Source organism: Urocitellus parryii, chromosome 5 (genome assembly GCF_045843805.1).
Source record: "Urocitellus parryii isolate mUroPar1 chromosome 5, mUroPar1.hap1, whole genome shotgun sequence".
NCBI classification, from domain to species: domain Eukaryota; kingdom Metazoa; phylum Chordata; class Mammalia; order Rodentia; family Sciuridae; genus Urocitellus; species Urocitellus parryii.
The window spans coordinates 206,751,295-206,763,868 of NC_135535.1; the positions used below are offsets into that span (position 1 = coordinate 206,751,295).

Genomic DNA, 12,574 nt, shown 5'->3' on the forward strand with positions numbered 1-12,574 from the left:
TCCTTGTGAAACCACTGTCCCTTTGAAGGAGTCAGTCGATTCTGCAAAGTGGAGGCAGGCAGGTGTGGAAGTTGCTGTGAGAGTAGAGAGCGCCAAGGCCCAGCTCAGGGTCTGGCTGGGTCTCACTGCAGGGCTTGAATTTTGCCCTTCCACATGGCTTGGAGACCACCTGGACTTTGGGCACCTAAAGTATGGACCTCTTCCTGTTGACCTCCTCTTGATCATGTGGAACTGATGTGGAGACCATGCTTGATGTACAATTATCATGCCCCAATAAAAAAATGTTGTGGGGGACATGTTTGTCAGGAATCAGAATGCAGGCTCTTTCCCATGTGACTGGTGGAGTATAATTCCTTTAAGAGATCACACATTTTTTTAAATTTGTTTTTTAGTTGTTGATGGACCTGATTTTATTTATTTACTTATTTATTTACATGTGGTGCTGAGAATCAAACCCAGTGCCTCACACATGCCAGGCAAGAGCTCTACCACAGAGCCACAACCCAGCCCCGATCACACATCTTTTTAAGTGCTATTTTCCATGTGCTATATTTTGACCACAGAATGTGCCAGTGGTAATAAGACCTTGCCTATAGATTGTGCTGTAAGTTCTTCAGGTGTTTTCATGCTTTTGCCCATTTTGGCCCTCTCCCCACTCCTTTCTCAAGCAGAAGCTGCAGATCAGGGAGATTCCCATCTTGGCATTGCACCATTTCTCTCCTTCCTGTTGTGACTTGCTAGGAGGAAGAACCCAGTGGGCATGTACTGAGACAGCCATATGCAGGAGAGCAGCTGCGTGTCACGGTGTGCTTTCTAGCCTTGGGCCACATGCCTTACAAACTAGCGCAAGAGCCACTTACTCGGTAACCACCAATGGGACTTGACACCGATCTCAGTCCCTTCATGAGAACACGAGACCTGTAGCATCAAGTCACAAGGATGTCAAGGCCCACGAGCAGGTACCAGGCTCCGATCCTGGTCCTTGGTCTCTGGCTCACTTGTGACTGAAAACTCAGGGGCACCTCCAAGCATCTGTGAGCTAGAATTCCCTGCTTCCCGCTGAGCCATCCAAAGGGCTTGTACCTGGAAGCCACCCCTATATCTATCATCAGAGAAACTTGGTCAGAAGTCAGCTACCAGAAATTTCTTCTCCTTGGCATCTGCATATTTTTCCTTGTTGTATTTGTGAATATATCAGGAACTTCTAAGTATACCCAGAATACCAGCATAAACCAACAGGAGTTCTCAGGGTCATCGTAGAATGTCCACCCGTTGTCATGTTTCCCTGTGCCCTCTGAGTGTTCCTTTCTGTCTTTTGCTTCCCTGGGATCACGGACGGTGCTTACGCTGGGCGCCCAGGGTGTGACTCTCCTGGCCTCTCTCTGCGGTCACTCCTCTCCTCCTGGGAGCCTGCAGGCCTTCTGTCCCCCGTGCCTGGGAGTGGCCTTGCAGGCCCTGCAGGGGAAGAGCCACTGTGCTCCTGGGGGACCTCATAGATTCCCAGAATTCTTCCTTTTAGGTTTGCCCTGGAGCCTCTGCTGCCAAAGAAAATGCACTCCAGGTCTCAGGACAAGCTGGACAAGGACGACCCAGAGAAGGAGAAGAAGGACAAAAAGAAGGAAAAGCGGAACAGCAAACACCAGGAGATATTCGACAAGGAATTCAGACCCACCGACATCCCCCTGCAGCAGTCGGAGGCCGTGATCCTCTCGGAAACGGTAACGTGCCGGGCGGGGGGATCTGGACCTGCCTCGCTCCTCATGTAGCTGATGGGACTGTAACTGGAGAGCCTAGGGTCCCCCCCGAACCCTAACCATGAGTAGCTTACCCAGGAGGCCATCGGAAGGCCAGAGGCGAGGCCTCTCCTCCTCCGTCCTGAAGGGGCTCAGGAGGGTGGTCTCCAGCAGGGCCCTGGCGTTCCTAGGCTCTTTGTCCTGCTGTCGGACTTGGTTCCCCCGTGCGTCCTGGTATCCCAGCGGAGGCGCAGGCTTGCTCTTGCTGTCGAAAGGCCTGCTGCATGTCAGCTAGTGCCTCTCCCACGCCCCTTCCTGACCAGAAATCTCTAAGCCATGGTCATGCCCGAGAGCTGCAATTCGCTCAGCCAGAACCCAGAAGTCCCTGCCTTCTGGGTTCCACCAGCTGACCTGTGCTCCTGTTATCCTCCCACCTCTTCCACTCCACATCCCAAATCTCTGGACCATCACTGATAAGGATTTGCTGGGACTTAGTAGGACATGTGCAGATCCCAGTGAGTGCCCTCCATTCCAGGCCGTGACATCCACAGGGCCTGCTCTCCTGGGCGGGCTGGGGCTGGGCCTCCCAGAAGCACACCACAGTCTTTGGGATCCAAGTGAAAAATTAAGGCCCAGACTGCTTCAGAAAGTGCTATTTGGGGAGCAGAATGAAAATCAAGAGACGGTCTCACAGGCTGTCAGTTTGAAGATGAGGTCGGGCTTGCAGCCACCTTCCCCTGAAGGCAGATGGGCACTCGCCTCTCAGCGGCCAATAGTCATCTTCCTGGGTGGCTCCTGACCCAGCCAGCTCTGTCTTGGCTGTGATTAAAAGGTGGCCTCATCAAAGGGCTCAGAAGGGACTAAAACTTTAATCAGACATACTTACCCGCTTGTTTGTGTCTCAACCACCAGAGAATAATGTCCATCTCCAACTGCAGTCACATGCTGCTTGCCTGTCTGGAGGCACAAGGCAGAGGCCTGAGCCTTGACGTGGCTTAGGAAGGCACGCACCCTCTGAGGCCTGTGGACTGTGCTCTGACTGCTACGAGGCTACAGTGTCTCAGTGACGCAGGCAACTGGCCAAGAACTTCAACTCAGGAGGCACTGGCCGAGGCTAGCCCTGGCACCGGGGTCAAGCATCGAGACTTAGAGATCTCTGACGCCAGTGCTGAGGAGGCTGAGGCAGGAGGATCACAAGTTTGAGGCCAGCCTGGTCAACGTAGGAAGACTCTGCCCCAAAATCAAGTACATGGAGCTCAGTGGTAGGGAGCCACTGAGTTTAATCTGCAGCACTGCACACACACACACAAAGAAGACAGTGACGTTTCTGATGAACTGTCCCTGTGTTCTCTGTCCACTGTCCTGGAAAGCTGGGGTACCAGGGCCCCTAGCAGGCCCAGATCCACTGTACGAGTCTCATGTGTTTTTACTCAAGCTCCATGAACAGAGGCCTCTGAAGGGGAGCAGTGTGCAGAGTTGCACCGTCCAGATGTGTGCAGAGGCCCAGGACTCAGGGCGCTGTGCCTCCGCAGTGAGGTTTCCATCCCTCCCGATGGTGCGCCTTCGAGGACACCAGCAAACACGGGGCCAGGTGCACAGCACCAGGGCCTCCCACACTGGCTCTAGGCACCCTCAGCAGATCCACAGGAACCCAGCAGGGTCAGAGCACAGAACCCTGACCTCACAGTTAGCATCTGACCCAGGCTCAGACTGACCATGGCTGCAGCACCAGGAGGCCAGGAATCCTGACATAAGCAGTCCAGCTAGGTGTCTGTGCACGAGGGGCCTCCTCTCCAAGGCACAGGTGCTGGCAAGGTCTGCAAGGACAGCTGGGCTCCATGGAAGGCGGGGAAGGAGGGCCAGGGCTGCCTTGGAAGGTGCTTGACTGGGGAGAAGCTGCAGTTCCTTCCTGGGTGACCCCAGTGCCCCCTACTGCTCCCTGGGCTCCCAAGGTTGCCCTCCCCATCCCCATGGGCCTCCTCAGCTTCTGCAAAGGTTTCCCCCTCACTCCTTGGGGCTGGGCCCAGCTGGATTTGAAACATCAACAATTTCATGACCTTTACCGGAGCCTCTCTGAGCTGGACCTCCGACTGCCATCCGCATCTCCCCATAAAGCCTCCTTGCACTCCCTGATTCAGACGGTGCCCGCTATGGGATGGGCAGGGAGGAGTGGGAGGAGCTCATGACAGTGTGCATGTCCACCCACGTGCCCAGGCCTCTCCCAGTTCCTTTAGCAGGGAGGCTGCCAGACTCGGCCTTCTTGCAGAGGAGGGGTGGCACCTGGGCAGGGCCCCCATGGCCACAGGTGGTTCTAAAATGGATTACTCATTACCAGATGGGCTACCCCTTCCCGGGCCCAGCCCCCGCCTGCCAGCCTCCTAACCTCCAGACTGGCACTGGTCTTGATGGCTCTTCTGGGGCAGATACTGCAGCCCACCTGCTCTTGAGAACCAGCTCGGCCCACCCACCAGACCCCTGGATCAGGCTGCAGCAAGCCCAGAGCCCCACCTGCCCACCCTTCCTGGGGGACCGTCTCCACTCCTGCTGTTCGGCGGGGTTAATAACTTTTCTGATTACTCCTTCCATAGAGTATTTTGTAATTGCTCATGTTCCCTGAGGCCTAATGATCTGCAAACAGTTGTAAGAAATATATAAATTAAATTTACTGATGTAACCAACACAGGGAAGGGCTCAGGTGGGGAGAAGTCAAGTGCATCCAGAAGTCGGGAATGAGCAGGAAGGGGAGAGGAGCAGAATTCCTGGTGGCGCAGCAGGAAGGAAACAAAGGAAGGGAAAGCAGAAAGCCCGCAGGAAGCCGCTGGACTTGGTCCCTTCCTGACCCTTGGAGGCGCCCTGGGTGTCTCACTCGGCATCTGAGTGGCTCACGGTGCTGCTCTGGGACATTCTGTTCCAGACGGCTGTGCAGGGGGACAATAGATGAGCGTGAGTGTTGTGGGGTGGGCTGCGGAACAAGGCTGTATGTGGGGGGGGGGTGAGGGGGGGCTCAGGCAACAGAAGTCTGTTTTCCCCGGTTCTGAGGGCTGAAGTCCAAGATCAAGGTGCTATGGGGTTGCTTCCTTCTGTGGCTGTGAAGGAGAATCCGGTCCTCACCTTCCCCTAGTTCTGGTGGTTTGCCAGTATCCTTGGTGGTCCTTGGTGCAAAAACATCAGCCACCTCTGCTTAAGTCTTCCCATGACACTTTCCCTGTTTTATAAGGACCAGTCTGCACTAGGGCCCACCTAAGGACATTGTCTACCTGGATCAGTTCTAAAGCCCCTGTTTTCAGATACACGTTCTGGGCTCTGGGGGCTAGGAGTGTAGCATAGGAATTTGGTGGGGAGACAACTCGGTCCATTGCAGGCCTAACTGTGCTTTTTCTGTTCCTCCAATGTAGATAAGTCCCCTGCGACCCCAGAGACCGAAGAGCCAGGTGATTAGCATCATTGGAAGTGAAAGGCGCTTCTCAGTGTCCCCGACGTCACCGTCGTCCCAGCAAACACCCCCTCCAGTCACACCAAGGGCCAAGCTCAGCTTCAGTGTTCAGTCCAGTAAGTGGAGCGTTGCCTGCACTGGACACACACTGTGCCTTGCTCTGGGACCCCCTGATGGATGGCTCCACAGTGAGGACCCCTTCTCCAGACAGCAGATGGGATGGAGAGTGTGGGCTACGGAGGGCCCTGGGATGAGCACCTGACCCGTAGGGTGTCCCCGGCGTGGGCTGGGGATCTGGACTCCAACAGGTCAGGCCCAGCCCAGTCCGGGGCTGCAGAGCTCCGCAGGCAGAGTGCGGGGGTCTGTGCAGGCCCTGTACCCTCCTTGGAGGGACTTGACAGGTGCAGGGGCAGCCCCTTCCCTCATCACCGGGTCCTGAGGCACTCCAGGGTCCTGGGCCTTCCACGTCTGGGAGGAATGTGGAGTGAAGAAGCTCTTCCAGGTGGGACGGAAGGCAGAGCAGCAGAACTTATTTTTTCTGGTTTGCACCAATTTCTACAGCCGACACACAATTACCACAAAGGGGGTGGCTCACACTGACGGAACATACTCTCACGTGGTTCTGAGGCCACAGTGTGAAATCAAGGTGTTGGCAAGTTGGGTCCTGTGTGGGCTCTGGGGGAGGATCCGGTCCAGGACTGCCCCCCATCTTCCGGCTCTGGCAACCCCTGATGTTCCTGGGCTGTGGCCCATCACTCCAGTCTCTGACTCTCTACCTCCCCCACACCCTCCCCTCTCATAACGACACCAGTCACTGGATATAGGGTCCACCCTAAGTCCAGGATGATTTCATGTCAAGATCCTTAACTGATTACACCTGTGAAGACCAGGTCCAAGTAAGGTCACACTCAGAGGTTCTGAATGGACTTTGTAGGTCCACATCTTGGAAAGATACTATCCAATCCACTGCAAGTGGTAACCAGCTCTTCACCACTGAGCTCAGACCCATCGGAGAGGAGGAATCCTGACAGGGAGGAGCAGGGTGAGGGCCGCAGCAGAACAGGGAGCCTGCTCCTTCCCGGGGCCGCCAGGCAGGAGAGCACTGCCCTACAGGGGGGCTGTGAGGCAGAGAACAAGTGTCCTTTGTGCCTGATTTTCTTCCTGCCTTGTGTCTGGAGACCGCCAGGTGCTGAGTGTCTTGTCTACATAAGCAGCTCAGTGAGCAAAGGGTGTCTGGGCATGGGATAGAGAGGGGCTCAGGGGCCGTCTCCACAGCCTTATGCTATTACTGCATGATCTTTTTTGAAAAAATGGTTTTTCTTAGAACAGGCACCATTACAATGATTACAGAAGATAGTCTGGTGGTTCCCCAAAGGTTAAGTGTAGCATTACCATATGACCCAGCAATGCTAGTCCGAGGTCTGCACCCCCAAAGAATTGAAAACCGGGGTCAAACAGGTATTTTAATGTGAGCATTTGTAGCAACACATTCACAGTAGTCAAAAAGTGGAACAACTCGAGTGTCCATGAGCTGATGAGCAGATGAATAAAAGGTGCTTTCCGAGAAGTATCTGTGCAATAGAACACGATTCAGCCATACGAGAGCCGTGGCGCTCCCACGCAGGCCGCCACATGACAAACCTGGAAGACAGTGAGCCAGTGGAATAAGTCGTCATAACGGGGCCTCGGGACTCTGCTCATGTGAGGTGTCTAGGATGGCAGGCCTGTGGGGGCAGAAAGCAGAGCAGAGGTGTCCAGGTGCTGGGAGCAGGAGGTGGTCACTGCCTGAGGGCTGCACCATACTGTTAGTATGATCCACACCACTGAATTGTGCACTGAAAGACGGTCAAATCGGCAAATTTTATGTCACGACTGTTCTACCACGATCCAACCCACAGTCACCACTCCTGAGGACCCTCCCCACTGCAGGGCAGAGCTTCCTCGTCCCCCAGGGCACCTCTTCTGAGGAAGGATCTGTCATCAGTGGAGGCACTGGGGACACTTTTGAGTCACACATCAGAGTTTCACTTTCTCTCCTTGATGTGAAAGAAAATGAATCGCCTCCAAGAGGCTACGAGGAGTCGAGGAGGTGCCTGCCTCGGTGACCCCATGGAGAGGCCTTCTTTCCCATTACTGTATCCATCGACTGTCCTCTCCACCCATGTAAGGCAGCAGCCACAGTGACCGTGACTCCTGACACCTTCGTGTCCCAGGGTCGGGGTTGTCCTGGTGAAAGTGGACAGTGGGTGGAGGCTGTGTGTGTGGCTTTACTTGAGGGAGCTCTTCAGGCAGTGGGGGCAGGCCGGGGACGGGGCCCTGGCTCTAAGGCAGTGAGAGCAGGCCGGGGAAGGGGCCCTGGGTCTGCAGGCAGTGAGAGCAGGCCAGGACGGGGCCCTGGGTCTGCAGGCGGGGAGGGCAGGCTGGGGACATGGCCCTGGCAGGGCTTGGAACACCACAGTCCTAGGCAGTGCCCATGACACCTACCGTGCAGATGCTTCCAAAGTAAAGGGGCCCCAGCCGGGGAGGGGAGGGACCATGTTGACCTGTGTTTTCACAACAGATGCCTCACTTTAAGCTCTGGTTTTAAACTTGCTGTCTCCTTTCTAGAATATTCCACCAGAAGGGAATTCCAACTTTGTGTTCTCTACCCCTCCCTGCCCTGTGCTCTGCTGACACAGAGACCCAGGAGCAGCCCTGCGAGCCATCAGCTCATAAGGGTGTCTGTCTCGTTCTCATCAGATCCCGCTCTCCTAGGTCTGGAGCTGAACGGCGTGACCGGGGTGGATGTGGCTGACGTCCCGCCCCCTCTGCCCCTCAAGGGCAGCATGGCAGACTATGGGAATCTGATGGAAAACCAGGACCTGATGGGCTCGTCAACACCTCCGCCCCCTCCTCCACACCAGAGGGTGAGTGGGGGTCTGGGACCCAGGACTGGGTGACACCTCTCCTTCCAGAGGACAGCAGGTTTGCTTTGGGCTGGTGGGATAAATCATATGACGGACTCAGTTTGCTTTTGTCGACGTGTTGAGGACTGTGCCAAGACCCACGGTCCTGCATCACGGTTCTGCAGAGAACTGCACAGCCAGGGCTGCACCCAGGAGGAGGAGGAGGAGGAGGGACAGGCGCTCCAAACAGTCATACGGGCCACCCCTCTGCAGAGGCAATGCTGGTGAAATCTTGATTGCGGAGCAGCTTTCCTCCGAGGGGTCTATGAGCCTGCAGTTGCCGTGTGGTCCCCAGGGGTGGCGCACACCCACCGTGCACCCGCCTGGCCCCAGAGGAGCTCTGTCCCTGCAGTTCCTCCTGCCATGTCACCTTCACATTGGTGGCTCCTGGGCTGCTACAGGCCCTGGCTGCTCGGAGGATCTGCAGAGGGAGCCAGCTTGACTTCACACAGGGCGCGGCTGCCCCTCACAGTGCCCCCAGCCTCGGTACCCTCTGCACCGTGACCTGGAGTGACCCAGCTGCCTCCAGACCAGCGCCTGGGACACTGTTTTATCATCAGTCCTGTCTGAGGTGTTCCTGAGCCTGCCCCTCATGCCAATCTTGGTGAAAAGTCTCAAAAAGCCATCTGAGCCAGGGCCTCTGTGCCAGTTGCTGGTTCTAGAAGCATCCTTCTAGGGCCACCACACCGCACTCTGGGCTGTAAGGCTGCTGTCACGTGTCCCTCACCCCCATACTTCCGACCAGTCCCCCCCACCGGCTGCTCAGGGCCTGGGTTCTGCAGCAGCCCTCGGGGGGAGGAGGCCTGTGTGTGACTTACACAGGAGCGGGAGAATGTCCACTGCCAGGCCCGTCCCCGGGCCACGCTATTTGCAGTCTTATAAAATCAAATCAGCTCAGTCTGAAGAGTAAATGTCCCTGTTCATGTTTGTGCAGGGGGTCGGATTTTTTGCTCTTCAGCCTCCATCAAGTAATTACAGGGCTGCAGAGCTCCCGCCGAGCGCTGAGGCCACAGGGTGAAGTGGCCGCCCGAGGTGGGCTTTTCCCTTCACAGATGTCGTGAGTTCTGCATGCCTTGTCCCTTTCTCTTTCCTTTCCTTTTTCTGTTTTTATGGGGACTCTTTCCCTGAGCACTGCTCATCTTTCCTCTTTCCTGTGCGAGAGCAGGAGAGAGGGCGTCGGCCAACAGTGTCTCTTTGACCGTCCCTTTTGTGTAAGAGAACTAAGTACGGGGCATCCTCCTGGACATTGAAAGGACAGGGGACTCTCCTGAGTGCCATTCACATAGGCGCTGTCCCCACAGAGATGTCACAGTGGGGAACCTGCCCTGGAGGAGGGACCAGGTTACCCTGAAGGGGGCTTTCCGGGAGGCGGGAAGGGCTCATGGCACCCTCTGTAAACCCCACCTTCTCTGGCACTTGTGACCACGTGTTAGCACCAAAGGAGACGAGGTCCAGGGGACCCAGCCTTGCCTGGGGGCTGTTTTCTTAATGGCTTGACAGATCGCGTCTTTGTTTTCACTAACAGAAAATTAAGAACGTCTCCCAGGTCCCTGCACTAGTCAACTCAAGGTTCTGAACTTAGAACCACTCCCAGGTCTGTCTTGGTCACAGATCATCTCAGGGGTGACGTCTCTCTGTCGTCGTGTCTTGGGAACGTCTTTCTGAGGGTGCCCTTACCCACACAGGGTGAGGACTCAGGTGACTTGCCCGACTCTCTCTGCTCCTTGTTTCCTGTTAATGTACTTGAGTTCGAGAGCGTGTTAGGGGACAGGCTGGTGGCCCGGGTGCTGTAACTGGCCACTGCCCTTCCTGGGGTGCCACCTTGAACTGTTTTAGGATGATGCTCATCGTCTGCTGTGGGGGTGATCCACTCCTCCTGTCACTCTCTTCGGTGGCCTCAGGCTTTCAGGCAACTCTGCCTCTGGCTGCTGCTGCTTTACGCTGTCATCTCTTTCACGATGGCACTTAGGACCAGTCACCTGAGCTGTCACCCTGCTCGGTGGTGAGCAGCCCGACATTCATGTGGCCGCCAAGGGCATCTCTAGCGTCGTCCGTCTGGCCTGCTCCTCCCGACCTTGGAAAGACTGTGGGTCCCTGGTCCCCGTTCCTTTCTAGGACGGCCGTGTGTCACGGCTGCAGTTCTGCTTGGCTCTGCTCAGCACAGGGCGCCATGTGTCACGGCTGCAGTTCTGCTTGGCTCTGCTCAGCACAGGGCGTCCTTGCGGTTACTTGTGTGTGAATCGGAGGAGCTTGGGCAACGGGGAGAGACGCCTGGGCCTCGGCTCTGCTCTTGAGAAGGTCTTTTCTCACGTTCTGCTAGATGCCAGCCCCGCTGTGAGCTGTGAAGACCACCCTCACCCTGAAGTTGGGTGGGGTGCTCTGGCACCTCGTCCAGCCCCTGACCTGCTCGAGTCTCCATTCACTCCTTCACTCCTCGCAGGTTCACGCTGACCCAGGCCCACGGAGACTCACTGGTCAGGTGTCTGTGAGGGGCAAGAGGGTCCAAAGAACCACAGGACAGAGCTGCCGTAGTCTGTCACACCGCTGACGTTCCGTTAGGACGGGTGTTTCTCTGTCAGCTCTACAATCATGAGTCCAAGTTCTTTCTGTGAATCTGAGGCCATCTGTGGCCTGTGGGCCAGTCCAGCTGGCCACCTGGTTTTGTAAATAAAGTTTTGTGGCCCTTCCCTCACCTACGGCCGCTGGCTGCTTTCTGCCCTCAGCAAAGGCCATGGAGCCCATGGAGCCGAGGTGTTGAGTTTCTGCCCTTTCCAGGAGCAGCCTGCGACCCTGGCTCTCAGCCCAGGCAGGAGGGTGTTCCCCGGAGAGCATCACCAACAGGGTGGAGGTGCTGCTGCTCAGGCCCTGCAGGCTTGGTGGAAAGTGCTTGGCTTGGGTGTCGTGGTCCTACCAGCCCTGAGCCAGGCAGGAGGGAGCCCCATCACACAAGAGCCAGTGCAGGGCAAGCCCCCACCAGGGCCACTGTGCCGTGAGCCCACGTGGAGACGGGAGCTTTCTGTGGGAACCTCAGTCATGTGACTTCTTCCTCCTGTTTTCTAGCATCTGCCACCTCCGCTGCCCAGCAAAACCCCCCCGCCTCCCCCGCCCAAGACGACCCGCAAGCAGACATCGGTGGACTCGGGGATTGTGCAGTGAGAGCCGCGAGGCGTCCGTCTGTCCTCCCCTCCTCGCCTCTGTCTGCTGTTTACCTCACGGGCCGGCCGTGTCTCCTCTTCACTGCCGTGGCTTTTCCTTCAAAGGAGTTGATGCTACCATGCAGCCAGTGGCCCTTAGTGTCATGGTGGTGATGGGGACAGGACATCCACCGAGTGTATCACAGCTGGGCCCCGAGGGTGGCGCCGTGGAGCGAGCCTCAGTCTGCCCGAGCGTCCTTTCTTTTTGTGCCAAATGACTTGGGTCAGCAGGAGCTCGGCTGATCCCAGGGTGGGAGACGGCGCCCTGAGCAGGGGCGCGGCGCTGTGCTAGGATCCCCGTCCTCTGCAGTCGGGCCCTGCTCTTGCTCGCGGGCTGTGTGGCCAGCCCCTCCTGGCTGTACTGTGTCACTGTGCCCTGGTTGACTCCACCCTCCACCTACGTTAGGCAACTCAGTTCAGCCTTTCCAGGGCAGTTCCTCATTTCTCTTGGTATAATTTAAAATAGGATATTTCTCAGCTACTGAACAGTTACTAATTTATGGGGCAGAAATGACATTAAGAATACTGGATCAAATATGAATATAGCAAAATTGAATTTCCACTCTATTGTGAAAAAGAACGCGTTTGCCACAAAAGACGGTCTCCATGGGATGGATTACTTGCATCCTGGTTCTGTACAGAAGTTTGTATATATGATGGTTCCTAGGACTTGTTTTAATTTTTGCGGTCCTTCTGTGGATTGTAATAGACATCTGCAAAGGATTCTCAGTACGTGTTTTTAATTCCTAACTTCTGGAAATAAAAAAAACACGCGCAAAGATTCAGTTTTGTTTTTCAGAGCTCCAAAGTCCTGAAAATGTTGGTGGACAATGATTTTTTAAGGACTAACTTTGTATAACCTAATATTTTATTCTATCATCTATATTTTTTTATTCACCATGATCATGATACTCTTCTAGTAGGCTTCAAAGTTAATCATTGACAATGAAAAATAAAATGTTATTTAAAAAGACTCAGTGTCTGCTGATTTTGTCTTTATCCTTTAATCTAAAGTACAAATGCAGCTCTCTCTGTTCTAGTGTCTCAAAGATGAACTCGTGTGTCTTGATCGCCTCTGATTTGGAGCCCGCTAGAGAGCACGGGTCCCTCTGTGTCTGTGTCCTGGCCAACAGGAGGGCACTCGGAAGCCATCCTCCCCCTCCTGCCCTCTGCCTACATCCTGAGGCTCCTTCAATCCTCCTCTGCTGCTGCAGATCCGAGAGAGGGCTTCAATCCCTGCAGGGTGCCATTTAACTTGGGAGGCCTGGG

The 12,574-nt window shown here is 55.5% G+C and overlaps 1 protein-coding gene across 2 annotated transcripts in view; it reads left to right on the forward strand.

The window, feature by feature from the left end:
* Positions 1–12,236, forward strand: part of Dock1 (dedicator of cytokinesis 1) — a 441,986-nt gene extending 429,750 nt beyond the window's left edge. For both annotated transcript variants that reach the window (XM_026384205.2, XM_026384206.2), the window contains exons 49-52: positions 1,520–1,718; positions 5,129–5,282; positions 7,921–8,072; positions 11,172–12,236. In XM_026384205.2, coding sequence (XP_026239990.1) covers positions 1,520–1,718; positions 5,129–5,282; positions 7,921–8,072; positions 11,172–11,267 — 601 coding nt within the window. In that variant the 3' untranslated portion in view covers positions 11,268–12,236. The remainder of the gene's footprint in view (positions 1–1,519; positions 1,719–5,128; positions 5,283–7,920; positions 8,073–11,171) is intronic.
* Positions 12,237–12,574: the final 338 nt, after the last annotated feature.